General features: G+C 39.4%; 1 protein-coding gene across 9 annotated transcripts in view; it reads left to right on the top strand.

The window, feature by feature from the left end:
• The window catches only part of USP24 (ubiquitin specific peptidase 24), a 108,600-nt gene that overhangs the window by 52,255 nt on the left and 36,107 nt on the right, over nucleotides 1–20,238 (top strand). For all 9 annotated transcript variants that reach the window (XR_010589606.1, XR_010589604.1, XR_010589601.1 and 6 more), the window contains exons 25-44: nucleotides 189–299; nucleotides 704–802; nucleotides 884–1,054; nucleotides 2,114–2,199; nucleotides 2,360–2,453; nucleotides 2,751–2,906; nucleotides 6,011–6,108; nucleotides 6,887–6,982; nucleotides 7,150–7,378; nucleotides 8,055–8,214; nucleotides 8,461–8,616; nucleotides 9,566–9,636; nucleotides 12,902–13,062; nucleotides 13,904–13,965; nucleotides 14,781–14,972; nucleotides 16,431–16,548; nucleotides 17,256–17,400; nucleotides 17,898–18,017; nucleotides 18,503–18,628; nucleotides 18,860–18,958. Coding sequence is in view for 3 of the 9 variants with exons in the window: in XM_024104934.3 (XP_023960702.1) it covers nucleotides 189–299; nucleotides 704–802; nucleotides 884–1,054; nucleotides 2,114–2,199; nucleotides 2,360–2,453; nucleotides 2,751–2,906; nucleotides 6,011–6,108; nucleotides 6,887–6,982; nucleotides 7,150–7,378; nucleotides 8,055–8,214; nucleotides 8,461–8,616; nucleotides 9,566–9,636; nucleotides 12,902–13,062; nucleotides 13,904–13,965; nucleotides 14,781–14,972; nucleotides 16,431–16,548; nucleotides 17,256–17,400; nucleotides 17,898–18,017; nucleotides 18,503–18,628; nucleotides 18,860–18,958 (2,550 nt within the window). In the remaining 6 variants the exon portion in view is untranslated. The remainder of the gene's footprint in view (nucleotides 1–188; nucleotides 300–703; nucleotides 803–883; nucleotides 1,055–2,113; nucleotides 2,200–2,359; nucleotides 2,454–2,750; nucleotides 2,907–6,010; nucleotides 6,109–6,886; nucleotides 6,983–7,149; nucleotides 7,379–8,054; nucleotides 8,215–8,460; nucleotides 8,617–9,565; nucleotides 9,637–12,901; nucleotides 13,063–13,903; nucleotides 13,966–14,780; nucleotides 14,973–16,430; nucleotides 16,549–17,255; nucleotides 17,401–17,897; nucleotides 18,018–18,502; nucleotides 18,629–18,859; nucleotides 18,959–20,238) is intronic.

The following is a 20,238-nucleotide window of genomic DNA, read 5'->3' as shown; positions in this document are numbered from 1 at the left end:
TAACATTCATGTCCTTTCTCGTAACTAGACAAAAATTTAGATGCCAACTCAATATTTTTAACAATACCATGAGTTGTTCAGGCCCATGTACCGGAGAATCAGTTACTGCTAATACTGTGAAAATGTTTTTGTTCTTCCAGAATTGTTTACATGGAATTTTTTTTTTCTTTTTCTTTTTCTTTCTGTAGGACCTTTACTCTGTTCCTCGAACTATCCTACCTCATGGTGCTTCTTTCCACGGTCATCTTTTAACACTTAATGTTACATACGAGTCTACCAAAGATACCTTCACTGTAGAGGTATGTTTACCCAAGTTACACATGTCATGCCATATTGACCTTATTTATTTGTGAAAACATAGTATTCACTAACCGCGTCATGTTGCATGGATGACTTGAAGCACACGCTAGAGAAGTGTAATGGGCACAGCTAGCTTGAAAACCACATTTTTCTAAAAGCTTTGTGTACGCACCTAAAATTAGAATAACGGAAAGGCTTGTGGAAAGAAAATATTTTCTTGCAGCACTTGGTATAGTCTCTTTCACTCTTCCCCTGTATAGTTAGTCTCCCTGGCTGAAAAGACCTTTATTAATATTCATAGAGGAGCTGAAAAACCCTTAATGTTAACAGAACACTTTAAACAGTAGGGCCTGATATTTTTTTTTTAACAGCTTCCTTCAAACGATCTCATTTTATTTTACAGGCTCATAGCAATGAAACTGTAGGAAGCGTCAGGTGGAAAATAGCAAAGCTGCTGAATTCTCCTGTGGATAATATACAGATATTTGCAAATGAAAATCTGGTATGTGAATTAGTTACCTTTTATCTTGTAAGTTTGAATCTTTCCTTTCACCAGAACTAAGCGTTAAATACTTTGTTGCAGCTAACGGTAAATAAAGATCAGAAGCTACTCCACCAACTGGGTTTCTCTGAAGAACATGTACTTACAGTAAAAACATCAGGAAGTGGAACCCCCTCGGGGAGCTCTGTCGATTCCTCAACCAGCTCCAGCAACAGTAGTGGTGTCTTTAGTTCATCTTATGTGATGGAACAGGTACAGTATAGTAGTCTGAAATCTGCTTTTACAGTGCACCCTTTCACAAGCACGTCACAATTGGGGTTAAGTGGCAGTGTAAGATAATGCTGTAGTCCTTCACTTCCAGATTTGGTTTCAAATTCTGCTAAATATCAGAATTAAAAATGAGTGAGTTTGGTTTGCATTTGTTTGTATTACAAATTCAACACCCAATGCAAGACTCATCTCAGGTGATTTAGGATTGGAATACAGGAGGTATTACAGGACTACAGGTCAGGGTGGCTTATGTTTTGACAGACCCAGTGAATGAAATAATTGGGGCATTTTCAGTCTGTGAAATCCTTTGGCAGAGCTATATGGAAAAGCTTGTGCAGTGGCTATATACTATGTGGGTGCATCATGCTTTTCTGAGACCAGGACTTAAGTAACTATTAATTCTGAGCATTAAATACACACATTTAAAAAAAGAAAAACCACTGAGACTGTAGCAAAACTTTTTTTTAATGGTGGCTTTGATTTCAAACAAGTAATTAAAAAAGCATCACCTTTTGTAATCCAACTCAAATGAAATGGATTTAAAAGCTACATTCAGCTATAAACAGCTGATAGTACACTGTTTGCTATGTATTGATCACCTCTGCAGTGTCTTCTGTTAAACTTTAATTTTAAAAAATTAAGATTTGCATTTGACTTTAAGATCATCTGGTGATTTGTGGGCAATTAATTGTAATACCAAGTGAGATTTTTTTTTTTTTTTTTTTAACCAGTGAAGCTCAAGTGTGTTAAATTTAAAAATTTGGGAGTGAGTCAAGCTAACTGTACCACTCTGCCATTGCTTTCTAATTCACAATTAATAGTTGGCCTAGAGAGCATCTTTTGTCTGATGTAGATGTAACGCTGCACAGTGACATGCAGATATAAGAGATACATAAAGGGGGGGTTATTGCAATTCAAATTGTGTCTTGGGCTAAACAGTAGCTTGAGACATCTCTGGGTCATTTGCTTCAACAGAGAATCCCACAAAATAGCTTAAAGGGGGAAAAAAAACCTTTGTAATTGTGTCTGTTTAATCCTCAGGAGAAATCCCTCCCTGGAGTAGTGATGGCTCTCGTGTGTAATGTTTTTGACATGCTTTACCAGCTTGCTAACCTAGAGGAGCCAAGGTAAACAAGCTAAATAGTTATTAAACATTGGAGAAATACTGTGACTGAAAGTCCAAATAACGACATAATTAAAAAAAATTACCAATGTATGTGGACTCTTGTCCAATATGAAGCTGAGTGAATCCTATCTTGTGTGGAATAATTGCTTTGAACTTTCCAGGATAACTTTACGTGTACGGAAGCTTCTGCTGTTGATTCCTACTGACCCAGCTATTCAGGAAGCACTTGATCAGCTAGATTCCCTAGGAAGAAAGGTATGGATTAAACCCATATTAAATTCTTGTCTCTGCAGGGCTAAAAAGAGGCATTTAACATTGGGTTTTTGTAATACTGTGTTGGGTGTTCATTTGTGAAGTTTTCAAGTTATGTAAAACTTTTTAGTGATAAGGCAGAATAATATTGTCTCAAGGTTTTTAATGCTTTGTTTCTAGGTGGCTGGGAGGGTGGAGGGGAGTTGTTACTGGGACTATACAAGATGCAGTTCCAAGGCTTACTTCTCCTTAAGTGATATTCTAAAAGTGCAGTTTTAGATCTGTGCTTTTTCCTCTTAGAAAACACTGCTGTCAGAATCAAGTTCTCAGTCTTCAAAATCACCATCCTTGTCTTCAAAGCATCAACACCAGCCCAGTGCTAGTTCGATATTGGAAAGTCTCTTTAGATCTTTTGCTCCTGGCATGTCCACCTTTAGAGTGCTCTACAATTTAGAGGTAAGAAACCCTTTTGTCAACATGCTCCTCAGTTTTCTAACATTGCAATTAAAGCAATGGATACAGTTTGTGAAGTCCTGCAAAAAATATTGTCAACTGCTAGAAATATCATCAGCTGAACTATGATTAATCTGTTACACAAAACAAGTGATTTGGAGCATGAAATATGAAGCTTCTCCTTAAGATTTCAATACGAACCCAGGCCCCTCTCATCATTGTAATTGTAAGATGGCTCTTAAATGTGGTAGTAAGCAGTACAGACAATTTTGTAATTTATCTGTATGTTTCTCTCTGCCATCATAGAAGACCTTAGCTATTGGTTTAAATCTTTGCCTGGATCTGCAGAGGTTCTAAACGCATGCATCTCTATTAAAAATGAATGGGAGCCAGGGGTGCTCAACATCTCTGAAAATCAAGCCAAATGTAATTTGGATTGTTTGGATTACAAAATAAGCTCTCCTTTAAAATGAGCCACCGTCAGATGTCACTGAAGATGTGAAGGGGGCTGACAAAGCAAAACATTAACTGCTTTTTAAGAAGAAATATGCCGAGGCCCACTATAGGGCCCCAGAGGGGCCTTTTTAGGATATGCAATTAGTGTGGTGTACTGTACTTCTGAATCTCCAAATAGACAGGGATATTACTCTAATGGATACAAGTTCAACTGCAGGAAAAGGGCTGAATATATTACACTCACTTTCTCAGTCTCTCCTGTTGAAGCTGTTTGTGTCTCTGTTCTAATGACTATTTATACAAATGTTGGATGCAGTGTTGTTGTAGCTGTGTTGGTCCCAGGATATTAGAGACAAGGTGGGTGAGAAGTTGGTCCAATAAAAAATATAACCTCCATCACCTTGTCTCTCTATTTACACAAAGTGGGAGTGAAAATGACCCAACTTCAAATCCCTGCTCCAGTGAACCCAGTCTCCCACGTCCCAGGAGAAAGCCCTAACTACTGAGCTAAAACGTGAAGGGAGACACCACCAATGTCATCAGTTTTTGACTGAAACTATTGGTGAATGTGTGTCAAATTTGCAAATAGTTACGCTGAGGGGAAAAGATGTGCAGCTCTAGGGTTGATTTAATCAGGGCACTGAGATGTAGGGCAGACCCAGGACCTCTTTCTGGGGATGACCGTTAACTTGTCTGAAATTCTTCAGTGAGGAAAGTTTGGTGGGGAGTTGCCAGGCCTTTGTGGGCTGACAAGACCAGAAGATGTTTGAACATCTGAAACAGGGAAGGACGTTAATCATCCCCCAAAAATCTTATTTGGTATGGGAGTTATTCAGGGCAATGGGGTAGGCCTCTCCAACAAGGGAGTGGATATATTTTAGCAGATTTAGGTAAGAAATTGTTAACAATCTGGGAACCCAGGTGGAAGTAAAGGGGAAGGCAGCTAAGCGAACTGCTGTTAGCTCTTTGTGGCTAATGTCCAGTGCATGTACTTGTTCCACACAAGTCCAGTTCCCTGATAAACTGGAATTGGAAGTGAACTAAGGGGAAAGCATCCTCTAAAGTTGAGGTATGGGATGGGAATCCTAATGTCTGATACAGTGAGAAGACCACCTCCTTTCTCCAGCCCTTCACCTTTGTAAAACGGGAGGGCAGAGAGTTCCCAGGAACAGGCTGGGGACCAGCTGGAGGGGTGGGGTCCTGACAGCAGCCCTCCACCAAGTTCAGATGACTAGGGATGAATCATGACCTGCATGCACAGTATGAACTATTGTTGGATAATTCCCAGAGCAGTTAAGTTAAACTTGCGGCCTAATTAATCCACATCCTTTGTATATCTTATCTTTCTTTCCACATGTTCAGAACAATGAGTCAAATGCTATCATAGATGACTCTACAATTCCATTACAGACCCATCTAGATTAACATGTACAGGTTTGGGGTCCTATTGCCAGCCACTGTTGTCAGCAGCAGGTTAATTTCCTAGTATATTTGGGGCATAAGAATCCCCCTCACTCCAAACCCTTCCCGGATGCAACGGACAGAGGCATATGCTCATCTCTCATCCCTGATGTCTGCAAAGCCTTCCGTAGGAGTTTTTGTAATAGCCATTTACCTTCATATATCTGTTACCAGTACTGCAGTTCTCCACCTTTTGCATAGCACATCCCATGTTCTAATAAAAAGTTTCAGGCCCCTCCTCTTCCAATGAGCCACGAAGAAAGGTAGAGTGGTCGTAACCCCCCCAAAACCTGTTTGCAACTCCCAAATTGAGAGAGCAGTCTGCAGTGTCACAATACAGATGCCCTCCTGGTGAGAGGATTCTGTTTTGCAGTGGGACTAGTATCCCAAAATGATTTTTTCACTTCAGAGCAAAGTAGAGTAACAAAATGCTTATTTCCCAGCAGTGAGGCTAATGAAGAAGCAAACCTAACTAAATATTCCTTCGGTCCGATAATTACATGGATTATATTAGCGGATTTGTTCCTGAAGTTCAGACAAGTATAATGGAAAATATTTTCTCTTAACAAGCCAGAATTATTTTTAATCCCTCATATTTGTTAGTCTGCTAAAGCTATTAAACACGGGTCCATTGTGGTCACTTTTCTGACCATCATTGCACTTTGACACTCACTGCTGAGAAGGGTACCTTCTTGCAAATGAGAGGAGCAGTATAATAAAGATGACATTCTTAAAAGCCATAAAATTTCTTGGATCCTCTTAATTTTTTTCACACCTCAAAATAAAAGTAGAAATGTAAAATCAAAACCTCATCCCTCAGAGCTCTTATTCAATAGTTATTTCCATGGAATAACAACATCTTAACTGTGTTAGAATTGTAACCCTCCAGAGCTCCTCTTAAGCCTGAAGAAATAGTTCACATGCGAGTCCAGACTCTTCCCTTCTTACTATGTGAGCCATTTATGATTATATCAGTCACTTGTCAGAGAATAAAAACAGAAGGCAATGTTTTAAAATATTGTTTGGCTCTTTATGGGTCAGATCGTTGCAAGGCTGTATCTTTGAATTACTGAGAGCGGGAAATGCTCAGTCTTAGGGTGAGACTGCCTAGGATATTGGATGCCACTTCAGAGGTGCTATAGTTTTTGTGTATACTAGTTACGAAACACTTACACTTGCATGCATTTCAGGTACTGAGCTCCAAGCTGATGCCAACGGCAGATGATGAAATGGCAAGAAATTGTGCCAAATCTTTCTGTGAAAACTTTCTGAGAGCAGGAGGCTTGAGGTTAGGCCTTAGACATTTATTTTTTTCCATAACACTAACTTTCTTATCAGTGATAACTGTATAGTTTCTGTAACAGGCTCTAACACGCTGCTTATAGTATAGCATACTTGCATAGGTGTTCAGTTTTTATCATCTAGCAGTATGAAAACTAAAATGGATTGGGTCCTGTGAATAAGGAACTACCTGTAGATTTATTTACTTTCACTAGTAATGTCTGAACAGCCCCTCTGTATCTATAGTGTGTAGTGTGTAATGTACATAGCCTTAAAGTCTGAATCAAAGCTAATTCATTCGCATTCTTTTTTCTATTGCTGTAGTCAGTATTTGGGTGCTAAATAAGTGGTCTCACTTCAATTCAAGAATACAGATGTGCGTATTACACAACCTCCCCAGCTGACACTAGTTGGCATTTTTAGCAGTGTTAGAATGGACCAAGAATTGGTCAGTGCAATTGATCTTTCCATTCTTATCCATAAAATTGGTCCCTCCTGGTGAGAGTGGAGGCACAGTGGGCACTTTGGAAAAACTTGCAGAGCTGCTGCCTGTGCTGTACTTATCAAGTGATACTACTTTGCTCTTACAGTAGTTTTCCCCTATAGCTCTCAAAGCCCTTTGTAATGGGGGGAAAATAGGGATCTCGGTCTCAAGAGATATCAGTCAGGTACTTCTGTCAGCACTAAGTCGCTGAGAGGGTGGTGGGGGGAAATACCCGAAACTCGTTACCAACAGTCTCCTTTTTTACACCATCTTATAAAATAGTCTCTCTTTTATTTTTAAGTTTGGTGGTGAATGTGATGCAGAGAGACTCCATCCCATCAGAAGTGGACTATGAAACAAGACAGGGAGTCTATTCCATCTGTCTGCAACTTGCAAGGTATGAGATTGCCTTTCCTTGTATATAAGGCCACTAGTAATGCTACTTGCATTTTTTTTAGCAGTTGGCCTGTTATCTCGATATGTAACAGTGATTCGAGTTCTATACTAAGACTCTGATCACCCAATATTCAAAAATAAACCTGACTCTTTTCTTTGTGTGTTTAGGTTCTTACTTGTTGGCCAAACACTTCCTTCCTTACTAGATGAAGATATCCTCAAAGATGGGGTAGAAGCGCTGTCCTCACGCCCATTCCGTAATGTGAGCCGGCAGGCTAGCAGGCAGATGTCCATTTGTGGAACACCTGAGAAGTCATCCTACCGACAGTTGTCAGTTTCTGACAGGTCCTCCATTAGGGTTGAAGAGATCATACCTGCAGCACGGGTTGCAATACAAGTAAGTGAAGGTTTGACAGTCTTGAAGATATAGCAGTGTGCTGTAGAGTGAAAGGTGAAACTTGCTCTTAGTTTCTGGAGTTTAACATAAGTAGTGCTGTGAAACTGGTTCTCCATGCACAGGTCTCATCTCAAAGCTTAGGAGACAATCCAGGTCCTTTCCCCCCTCCCCCAAATCTCACCCTGACTTTTATTTTTAACTACAACGTGTCTCTGAAAGATTCAGAATTTCCTAGTGATTAATCTGTTGGGAGAGGCCACGTACTAAAACACACTGCTATAAAAGGAATAACTTGACCCATTTTCCTATTGTCAGATTGAAAGAAATTGCATGGGCTGTGATCTATAGCTAGCACAATGTGCTAACCTGTATAGGACCTCAATTTAAGATTCAGTTGGTGCTTTCCTACCAGGATGAAGTTAGCATGTTTAGCTCCAGATGGAAGGAGGGGAGTCTTTCTGTAGTGACGCTTCTTTCTGTTTCAAAGACAGTGCTGGCTGGCTTTCAATAAGCCATATTAACCACTGTTTCATATAAGCAAAACGTCCATGTGTCATGGCACCGATCACGAGCAAGGACCAAAACTGAATGGAAAGACCTTGTGGTTCCTCCTTTCCTCGTGGTAAAGGAGACTATTGGGTGTGGCAAAAGTAACCACTTTTTCCTGTTCCTTCAGACAATGGAGATAAATGATTTCACGTCTACGGTGGCTTGCTTCATGCGACTTTCTTGGGCTGCTGCTGCAGGACGACTTGACCTAGTGGGGAGCAGTCAACCAATAAAAGAAAGTAACACTTTATTTCCTGCTGGGATTCGAAACAGACTTAGCAGCTCAGGTATGTCACTCATAGTTGAGACTGCATCATTTAGTCTAAACAAAATACACAACTGGAGTAAGTTGAGAGTAAGACTTCTAGAGTTCTTAGAAGATGAACTCCTTCTAAATTGCTACTTAAATCTACTGTACTTGCTGTATTCTTACAAGTACTTTTTTAAAGTACTTTTTAGAAGAGAAATGTTGATCAGAAAAGCTTTAAAAACCACAACTGATTATTACATTTGTCGTTTCTAATCTAATGCAGGAAGCAATTGTAGCTCAGGAAGTGAAGGAGAGCCAACAGCACTCCACGCCGGAATCTGTGTGAGACAGCAGTCTGTGTCCACCAAAGATGCTCTGATTGCTGGAGAGGCCTTGTCTCTACTTGTTACGTGCCTACAGTTACGCAGTCAGCAGTTGGGTATGGAGTAGACTCTTATTAATTCAGTATAATTTAATTTCAGTATAATGTAATTAGGTTTTGAAGATGAATTTATACATTTTGTGCTTTCCTCCTCACTGAATTTTGCTCTTATTGAAGCATCTCAATTTGCAGATACAACTTAATTACATTATGTAACTTCACTATAGAACTAGTGTTTTGGGGATGATAAACAATATTCTTTCAGTATTTCTTTGAGGGGCATCTATGATGAGAGCAAATGAAACTGAAATGTTTGGGATCATATACTTTATTAATCAATTACCACAAGTGTTTTGCTGGTGTAGACGTGCTGCATTACTTATTGGCTATTATTTTCTTTGTTAATTTTTTATTGCAGGTTAACGTTTTTTACACTGAAATCTCCCGCAGGATTCATTTCTGAAATAAACTGCAGCAGTGCAAGAAACATAGTTTACAGGGGTGCAGGGGTTATGTATCCTAGGCTTTGAGTCAGCAAGATACTTGTATTAGTGGAACTGCTTATGTGCACAGGTACCTTGCTGAATCATGGCTTTAATGAACTGTGTGTTTTGGGCAAGTTTACTTAATGTTAGCATCAAAATGGTTACAGCTTTGCTTTGAAGTAATCGCTTCTGCTGATGTTACTGTTTGTCTAGCTATAAATTCAACCACAGGGCTAGTAAATCACTTCACTAGCACTTGTGCCTTCACATACAGAGGGTCTGAAACCTTTACTGGGGAGAAAAGGGGAATTGTCATATTTATATTAAAAATCCACAATCTATGGAAGGGGAGAAATCAAGGTGTAAGAAGATTTTTTCCATACCCACATATCTCTCATCCTTGGTATTGGTGAGATGCATTTTTGTTCTAGTGATACTTTATTAATTATTTATTTATCAGTTTATATTTTTAACAAGTTTCGTTGGCAAAAAAACACTGACTGGGATTGTTTCATTTTTAGGATCTTTCTACAGCTTGCCTTGTGTTGCTGACTTCATCATTGACATTCTACTTGGATCACCAAGTCCTGACGTGAGTGGCTGTAATTAAGATTTCTAAGTCATTCACTGAGGGTCCCACTGAAATATAACATCTTGTTTACATTACTGGGCTCAGACAAAAATATTCATTTCAGCACTTTTGGTATCTGATTAATATGTTCTGTATATTACTCAATCAGACATCACTGATTGCAGTATTAATCCCTGTCTCAGTTAAAAATTATACCTTTTTTTATAGTATTATGTCATACTGTGAGAGTATAATCTTGATTTGTTTGCTTCATCTATGACTAGTTGTCACAGGGCAGTGTTCCCTTACCCTGGATTCTTCTCTGCAAACAGTCTTCACAGGGGATTTGTGGCAAGTTCAACACCAAGTGCTTTATTTACTGTGTGAATAAAACTGAACAAGTTCCCTACAGCTCAAAGTTCTTACATTTTCCCTAGGCACAGGGTGAGATGGGAGAGATCTCACCTCCCTGAGAACTTGGGCTTCTCTAGCTCTTCCTTCCCGCTACTCTTCTTGTCTCTCTCCTAGATGTCCTCAGCTGATGAGCTGAGCCACCTTGTTAATTGGCTAATTGTTCAGTAATTAACCAGTTATCTTCCTAATTTTCCCCATGTGGGGATGTTTACCAAGTGCTCGGGCTAAGTCTACTGACACTGTGTCACACCAATGTTAGTTGAAAGTAAGACTATGCTGACTAGTTTGAATAACCCAGTTTTGGGGAGGTCTGAAGGCTAATGCTATCACTCTCCCAGTCAGGACTGAGAATCTCACAAAGGGCTGTTCCTTTTATCTTTCCAGCCGAAGGACTAGATGACCTCCTGAGGTCCCTTCCAGCCCTGGTATTCTATGATTCAAAGAGGTTTGGAGAAGCATATGAATTCTTAGGTGCTCACCCAAACCTCTGAAACATACAGCTAAGTGCAAAAGCCTCCTAGCATTAGTTTTTCTGTGTGATTGAGAGCAAGCCCTCAAAAGTTTGGATATTCTGAGAGTCACTAATTTGGTGACATACCACATGCTGTATATTTTATGATTGGTAGTTTGTTTACACTTCTTGTTAGTTTTTATTAATACGTTACAAAATATATAGCATGTCCACCCTGGGCAAGTGAACACTTCAGGAGCAACTATAAACATTTGGGGTTTCTTGGCATTTAGATGCTTGACTTTGCAATCCTAATGTTGTATTGATACTAGGACTGTCGATTACTTGCAATTAACTCACATGTGATTAACTCAAAAAAATAAATTGCGATTTAAAAAAATTAATCGCAGTTTTGATCACACTGTTAAACAATAGAATACCAGTTGAAATTTATTAGATATTTTGGATGTTTTTTACATTTTCAAATATTTGATTTTCAATTTTTTGGTTACATAACTGCACTCAAAAACAAAACAATGTAAAACTTTAGAGCCTACAAGTCCACTCAGTCCTACTTCTTGTTCAGCCAATGGCTAAGACAAACAAGTTTGCTTACATTTACGAGAGATAATGTTACCCACTTCTTATTTACAATGTCACCTGAAAATGAGAACAGGCATTTGCATGACACTTTTGTAGCCAGCATTGCTAGGTATTTACGTGCCAGGGATACTAAACATTCGTGTGTCCCATCACACTTTGGCCACCATTCCAGAGGACATACTTCCATGCCGATGACGCTCGTTAACAAATCCATTAATTAAATTTGTGACTGAACTCCTTGGGGGAGAATTGTATGTCTCCTGCTCTGTTTTACCTGCATTCTGCCATCTATTTCATGTTATGGCAGTCTCGGATGATGACCCAGCACATGTTCATTTTAAGAACACGTTCACTGCAGATTTGACAAAACGCAAAGAAGGTACCAATGTGAGATTTCTAAAAGTAGCTACAGCACTCAACCCAAGGTTTAAGGATCTGAAGTGCCTTCCAAAATCTGAGAGGAACAAGGAGTGGAGCATGTTTTCAGAAGTCTTAAAACAGCAACAGTCCGATGCGGAAACTCCAGAACCCGAACCACCAAAAAAGAAAATCAATCTTCTGCTAGTGGCATCTGACTCAGATGATGAAAATGAACGTGTCTCAGTCCACACTGCTTTGGATCATTATCGAGCAGAACCCGTCATCAGCATGGAAGCATGTCCTCTGGAATGGTGGGTGAAGCATGAAGGGACATATGAATCTTTACCGCATCTGGCACATAAATACCTTGCGATGCCAGCTAAAACAGTGCTATGCGAATGCCTGTTCTCACTTTCAGGTAACATTGTAAAAAAGAACCGGGCAGCATTATTTCCTGCAAATATAAACAAACTTGTTTGTCTGAGCGATTGGCTGAACAAGAAGTAGGACTGAGTGGAATTGCAGGCTTTAAAGTTTTACATTGTTTTATTTATGAATGCAGTTATTTTTGTACACAATTCTACATTTGTAAGTTCAACTTTTGTGATAGAGATTGCACAACAGTACTTGTATGAGGTGAATTGAAAAATACTATTTTGGTTTTTTTTCAGTTCAAATATTTGTAATAAATAGAAAGTGTGCAATGTACACTTTACATTCTGTGTTGTAAATTGAAATCCATATATTTGAAAATGTAGAAAACATCCAAAAATATTTAAATAAATGGTATTCTATTATTCTTTAACAGAACAATTAAACTCTATGGGGAGTTTAGTAGGTCAAGTTACTCCAGTTGGAATTTGACCAGCGTCCTTATCTATGAATAGTGCCACAGGGCTTAAAGACAACAAGTGTTTAGGATCTTGCTTTAACATCTTAGCCAAAAGAAAGCATCTCGTCTATCTTCACATGCTGTGTTAGATCATTGGCTCAGTTCTGACTGGGGGGGGGCGGGGGGAGAATGCCATCTATCAAATTGCCAACATTGCTTCTACAGCACTCGCTGGCTCTTTAGACATCTCTCATTCTATTATTGATTCATATCCAGTGCTGCTTAACTTGAGATGTGAAAGAATTACATATGGGATGGTATGCTTTGTAATGACTCCCCTGAAAGGATCATCTGCAAGGGTTGAAACAAACTTATGGATCTAAAAGCACAAGTCTCTGCTGCTTAAGCTGACGGACCAGGGCCATTAGCTCAGAGGCAGTAGCAAATTTATAGACAACTTGACATGGTGTTGCCACCACAGGGGGACAAAAAGCCACACTCGGTGGGTCCCACAGTCTATTATGGCTTTCCGATTCTAACTTGTATTTCTGTTATAGATTTCTAATCAAAGTAAGTGTACCTTGGGGAACATGAAATATAGAGTACTTACAATGCTTTTGTTTCAGATTCGTCGCGTTGCCTGTGACCAATTATATACCCTTAGTCAGACAGACACATCAACTCACCCAGATGTACAAAAACCAAACCAGTTTCTCTTAAGTGTCGTTCTCACTGCCCAGCTGCCTCTTTGGTCACCAACCAGCATCATGAGAGGAATCAACCAGAGGCAAGTTACATGCATGCTTATTCAGAGAGGAAAATTCACAAGTTTTAGAAAAAGGCTTTTTGCCTTAAGGATTTTCAAAATCTTTGAAGTTTTGAAGAAGGTGTAACTTTAGCAGTCAACTAATACTGCACCAGTCACTTTTTTTAAAGTTTCCAGTCTACAGTAGACCGTGAACATTAGAGTCCAATTCATTTGTATTTTGGGTGTAACCTTCAGACCTTGGATGCTGCCCCAGGTGCATGGAGGTGCCACTATGTGCTTCCAGCCATCCAAGGTTCAATGGCAAGAAATGTTATTCAGGAGAGTCCAGACTGAATGCTAAACAAAGATGTTTGGTTCTTTGAATGTTAAGTCTGGACCCATCCATTGTGACACTGACATCACACATTCCATCCCTGCCCATTGCATTTTAATTAGACCGAAGATATCCATTCCATTGATTTTTTTTTTTTTTTTCCTGAAGAATGCTTTTTAGTTGGGAAATTGAATTCAACATTAATTTTGAAATACAAATTCTATGTCCACCATGGTAGAAAAAGAATAACTTAAGAACCTGAAGCATCTTATCCTCTTTCTATCAACTGTACGTGATCATCTAATATGTAGTTTTGTGAGGTGGGGGAGGGGGGAATTGAATTGTCAGTCCAAAATTCAAAAAGTGGCTGCTATGAAGAAATCGGCTTAGAAGTTACAGTGGTGTGCATGTGGAGGTATAAAATATGTAGATCTATAACAGTGGTATGATTGGGTGGATGAATTGTACATGTTTAAGCAAATGCTCTAAGGTTTAGACTTATTTAAAAACCCTCTTCCCATTTGTAATTACTCATCTTTGTTTTAGGCTCTTATCCCAGTGTACAGAGTATTTTGACCTGAGATGCCAGTTACTGGATGATCTCACTTGTAAGTATGTGTTCCAGGTTGGAATGAGAACTCTAATATGACATTTATATAACAACCAGAAGTGTTCTAGGCACTTAGACATGTAAGACAAGTCCATGCCCCTGAGAGCTTACAGTCTAAGTAGACAAGACATTGAGAAGTCAGGGAATGGGGGCAACGCAAGCTTTTATATTTGTGCTTTTTAGAAAATGGTTCACCCTTCTCAACTCCTATTGCCTCTACCCTGGCTTAATACTCTATTTTTGTTTGTAGATTTTAATGTTTGTTTTTCAATTTAAGATTCTCTCCCTTTCTACAGAATTACTTCTTGCCTATTGCCCCTTATATCCCTCCCCCATCTTGTCATGTAGTGACACTTGGCTTTTGACTTGGCTGCCTCCCTGTGTGGCCTGGTTTTCAGAGGTACTGAGCACCTGTGGCCTTCAGTTTAGGTGCCTAACTATGAATTTACATGTTTAACTTTAGGCATGCACATTTAAAAATGCTCACCTTAAAGACTTAGACTTCTTATTTCACCTTTTTTTACACGTGGTTGTGTAATACCTGTAGTTGTACAGATATGTACATTTCCCCTTCCTTTCATGCGCTACATTTCTTTTGACCAATTTACAATAAACATCAGTAAGTTGATGGTGAGCTGCAGTTTCATGAGCTTTTTAATTAGCTGCATAACTAAATGCCTGCTGTTGACATGAAATGTAATGTGCCATATCCATTGTTGTTGATCAAAGCTGTGAAATTTTTGGAAAGAGATTGTCTGTCAGTGTTTAAGTTCTTCATGTCTGTAACGTCAATTTTCTCTGTTTATTCCATAGCTTCTGAAATGGAGCAGTTGAAGGTCAGCCCAGCTGCCATGTTAGAAGATGAGATCACTTGGCTGGATAACTTTGAACCCAACCGCACAGCTGAGTGTGAGACCAGTGAAGCTGACAACATTTTATTAGCAGGACACTTGAGGCTCATTAAAACTCTTCTTTCGCTGTGTGGGGCCGAAAAGGAAATGCTCGGTAAGTATCCTTTTGTGTACCAAAGTACATAAACCAATTTGAGTTTGATCTCTTTATCACTTGAAGATGTCTGGTTTTGTTTAATAAAGAAGTAGATAGTGTCTTTGGCAAATCTATGCTTACAATGGCATGTAGAGTACAGGCTCTACACATGTAGCTACACACAGCAGTGAAAGGCAATCTCCACCCACACTTGTCCCTACAGTGTGTAGCTTCATGCCTCAGTGAAAGGCTCTGGCAGCGGGGAACAGTCAAAGCCTCTCTCCACTGCTGGAGTCTTTCCCTGTGGTGGGGAAAGGCTCTGCAGCAGGACGCTATGCTGCAAAAAAGAGCGGTGTGGATGTTTTAGTCACTGCTTTGGCATGTAGAGAGCATGTGTATGTATACCCTTGGGGTTCGAATGTTTAGGGCACTCTACTCACCAAAGCTATGCTTTCCCTTCTACATTGCTGTTTATATCCATGCTAGCTGGGCATACAGTGTTTGTATTTTACACACCACCATAAGTGCAGACATAACTTTATGAAGCTATTTTGTACCGGGAGAAGTAACTTACCTGGGTTAGTAACCATGTTCTTCGTTGCAGGTTGTTTGGATTTGGTTTGGGTTTTGTAGTGAATTATTTAAAGACATTTTTCTCTGCCATGGTCTGTGTGGAGGGAATTTACAGGAGAATAACAATATTGTGGCTGCATATAGTTTTTGTTGCTGCTTCATCTGGAATACTGTGTCCAGTTTTGGGCCCCACACTACAAGAAGGATGTGGAAAAATTGGAAAGAGTCCAATGGAGGGCAACAGAAATGATTAGGGGTCTGGAGCACATGACTTATGAGGAGAGGCTGAGGGAACTGGGATTGTTTAGTCTCCAGAAGAGAAGAATGAGGGGGGTTTTGATAGCAGCCTTCAACTACCTGAAGGGGGGTTCCAAAGAGGATGGAGCTCGGCTGTTCTCAGTAGTGGCAGATGACAGAACAAGGAGCAATGGTCTCAAGTTGCAGTGGGGGAGGTCCAGGTTGGATATTAGGAAACACTATTTCACTAGGAGGGTGGTGAAGCACTGGAATGCGTTACCTAGGGAGGTGGTGGAGTCTCCTTCCTTGGAGGTTTTTAAGGCCCGGCTTGACAAAGCCCTGGCTGGGATGATTTAGTTGGGAATTGGTCCTGCTTTGAGCAGGGGGTTGGACTAGATGACCTCCTGAGGTCCCTTCCAACTCTGATATTCTATGATTCACCACCGCTGCAGCATCTAGGAATTCTGAGCATATTTTTCTTTGATAGTTCCTAGTGTCTGATTTGAAAAATCAGTAATGAAGAAAATAGGATAGTTCCTGCTGTGGCTGAATGGCTAGCATGGTGACATTCTAAACAGGAGGCTTTCTTGATATGGACAAGATTTGACTGTCTTTGTAGCAATACGGCAGATATTTAACATTAAATGTGGATTTGCTTTCTTACAGGTTCATCTTTGATTAAACCATTATTAGATGATTTCCTCTTCCGAGCATCTAGGATTATCCTGAATAGCCATTCTCCAGCTGGCAGTGCTGCCATCAGTCAGCAGGACTTTCACCCAAAGTAAAGAAAATAATTTGCATTTTTGTTCACACTGTACGAGTTCTTTCCTAGCTAGATTGCAGGCTGGAACTGTAAGCTATGAGGGTTAGTACAATGGGTCAACTTTCCAGCTATATCTGAGTACTTTAATAATCAGCTACTTGTGCATTTGATAAAGGACTGTACCAAAACTTGCCAATTCCGGTGTGCATTTAAACTCCCACTAATCTCTAAATCCCAAAGGATTTGCCTGTCAAACTTCACATGCAGCAGAGAGCTGTACCCAGTGGGCATGGTATCTTGGCCTAGAGGTGGTGGGGAATCCTCTAGCCTGAAGAATATTCATCACTATGGGAAGATGTCCCTGTGGGTGCTCCACTTCAGGTGTCGGTGCGTCCCGGCGCCATTGATCAGAGATCTTCGGTAGCAGTGCCCAGATGGGACGCGCATGCGCTGTTGGTGTCTCGCGGTGTCTTTTTTTGACCTTCAGCACACATGTATCTCTTCCCACAAAATGAGTAGCATTCACTGGTACAGGTCTAGGGAATAAAATTCTCACAGCAAGTTGTGAATCAGACTATTGAGGGGTCTCTAAACATCTTTTGATTTTGTTTTCCTTTGGCAGTTATAAGTGGGTTACACAATCTGACTAACAAGATTTGCCAGAATTTAAAATTATGGCATATGACTACCTACTAAATAGATCCCGCTTATGGTTTTCTTTTTAGGTGCAGTACAGTGGATAGCCGATTAGCAGCTTATGAAGTGCTAGTGATGTTGGCTGATAGCTCACCTTCCAATCTTCAGCTTATCACAAAAGAGCTACTTTCTATGCACCATCAGCCTGACCCTGCACTTACCAAGGAGTTTGATGTAAGTAAGATGCCTTGATGCAATTTAAATTATTCTGTGTGATTTGAAATACTGTTTTTAGCCACTTACCTGTTCCAACCACAAATGTTCCAGGGCCTTGATTTTAAAATGATGATAATCAGATCTGAATTAATGCATACCTATTGATCTTTCCAAGAGCAAGCACACGTTTGAGTCTATTAGGCAATTGTCATCTTGATAAATAAAATTATTGCCTAAAAATCGCTGACTGGTTTGATTTAAAAGATACACAACTTTGTAGACTGTTCTTAGGTATCTTCTATTCAATCTTGGCTGTACAGCCAAATACAACAATTTGTGTGCATAGCTCTCACAAATTTGGCCCAGATCTCAGTGAAATGTATAAAAACGTTGTTTGACAGCCAGCATACCTTTTTATAACTGCCTATATAATAATAATAATGTGATTTACAAGCTATTGGAGTCCATACTTTCTATAATCGACTGATACAGAGAAATGTCAATTTTCCCATAAGTATCTTCCACCTGTGGATAGTCGATCCACTTCAGGATTTGTGGGGCTGAAGAATGGTGGTGCTACTTGTTACATGAACGCAGTCTTCCAGCAGCTATACATGCAGCCAGGTCTCCCTGAGGTAAACTTAACTTATAATTTCTGACAAATGCTTTCTACCAACCCATACTTTGATTTTACTACAAATCAGCGCTGAGTAAAGAAAAGGGTTTTTAGTCAAATATTTGTCAAACACTGCAAAATTAGTCAAATTATTTTACAAATATTTAATTAGTTCTACCGTAAATTCATTCAAGTCCCAAAATACGTATAAAAACTTGGAGTGTTGAAATATGCTGAATGGCTCAGGACATGGAAATTCTTAAGAGAAATGATAGGTTATAATATCAAAATTAGTTTTTAAAAAGGAATTTTTTTAATGAATCTATTGTTTAGCGCTGCAAGTTTTATCTAAAATGCAAGTTTTTATTCACAAACTCAGTTTTGTCTTCTAGGAACACTTGTGCCTTGTTTAAACACGCAGTAGTAACAGAATTATTAATTTAAATTCTTATGTGATATTTTTGCAAATAAGTCATGTTACAGATGGTTATTTTCCCCCCCAAGGCATTGCTTTCAATCGACGATGATATGGACAATCCAGATGACAGTGTATTTTATCAAATTCAGTCTCTCTTTGGCCATTTGATGGAAAGCAAATTGCAGTATTATGTACCCGAGAACTTTTGGAAGGTATTTCCATTTTGTTCAGCCTATATAATTTTCCTAGTTAGTTAATATGTGGGACTTGGATTCAGACATGGTGAAACATGTCAATATTTATGATTCTTACTAGTAATTAAACATCTGTCTGGCCTTAAACTAATAAATATCCTTTTTTAAGGTAGGTAGAAGCCATGAATATGTACATTTTAGTTTTTACAGTGGTGGCTATAAAACTGGTTATCTTTTTGGTCTTTATAGATCTTCAAGATGTGGAATAAGGAACTTTATGTTCGAGAGCAACAAGATGCTTATGAATTCTTTACTAGCCTTATAGATCAGATGGATGAATACCTCAAGGTAGAAGTGTGTGGGGGTTTCTGTTGTGTTTTTTGGTGGGGGGGTTTGTCCCTGCACCTTTGGAAAGTAAGTTAAGAACTGCTGTGTCATTCTTAACAATTTTAGTCAAGTGCAACAAAATCTTACTAATATTTGATAACAAAATACAGAGGTTTAAAATGAACTGTGGTTTTGCTCTGCCAACCTTTCACCCTGCACACCTATTGCACTTTGCATTTTGGATGGGCTTTTGGGAAACGTGGTTTTGATAGACTCTGAGAAGTTCATAACTTGTAGCTTTAGCATCTTAAATCTGCTAAACCGGTTTCTTTGTGTAATTTGCTTGTGGTGTTCAGAATTCTGGCCAAAATCACTTTGGTTACATATGTTTGAAAAGTAAATATAATTCCTGCCACCCTAGGTCCCTCACATGACACCTTTGATCACCACCACTTAAATCCCTGGTAATGAAACTTTAAGTCAAGGCCCCACATGATTCATAGCCCAAAATATGGCATTTATTCTAAATCCATCATATAACAATTATGTTGATAAATATTGTATTTTGGAGGGGAAGTTGTTCCCAAGCTACTCTCCAAATTGTGCTCAATTGTGGGGAAAGAGACGTAAAAAAATGTTGTTCCTGGTGACTGCATGTGAGCTTTTAGAAGGCAGAAAATTAATCTGGTGTATTGATGTAACACAGATGCATTTTTATTTAAAATATACAGATGGCTCAGTGAGGCCAGTTAAATCATGCCTGTCTTTTGGATTCAGTGATATGAGGAAGATGTGCATTGTTTGAGACTAGGATTAAATCTTTGTTTCCATTGATTCTGGTTAATGATAAAGGTGGGGGCTGAGTTAAGGTGTGTTTGGGTGACATTAACTGTTGGTTTACTGGCATTCTAATGTTGAAGGCCGATAACGCCAATATTCTCAGTATGTGTTCCCCTAAAGTTATTGACAGATATTTATGTCTTTAACTTTTATTAAGATGGGAGTGTTTGGCTTGTGAATTTTCTTTTGGTTAAGAATTCCTCAGTGAGATCCATTCCCATGGCGCTTGCAAGTTTCCCAGAAATGAACCACATCTCCCCATGCACCTTGCTTCACCCTCCCACACCCATAAAAGGCCCCTTCTCTTTCATGCTCCAAGTGTGGATTCATGCCTTCCACTCACCAAGTTATGGAAAGAGACCTACTTTGAGGGAAGGTTTGTAAAGCAGTCTTAAAGAGCAGTTTTTAGTCTACACAATGGCCCACCTTATCATTTTACAGTAGCCAAAAAGTACCAGGCC

The sequence above is a fragment of the Chrysemys picta genome, chromosome 8, assembly GCF_011386835.1.
Source record: "Chrysemys picta bellii isolate R12L10 chromosome 8, ASM1138683v2, whole genome shotgun sequence".
Classification (NCBI taxonomy): Eukaryota; Metazoa; Chordata; order Testudines; family Emydidae; genus Chrysemys; species Chrysemys picta.
This window is presented reverse-complemented; position numbering and strand designations above follow the sequence as displayed.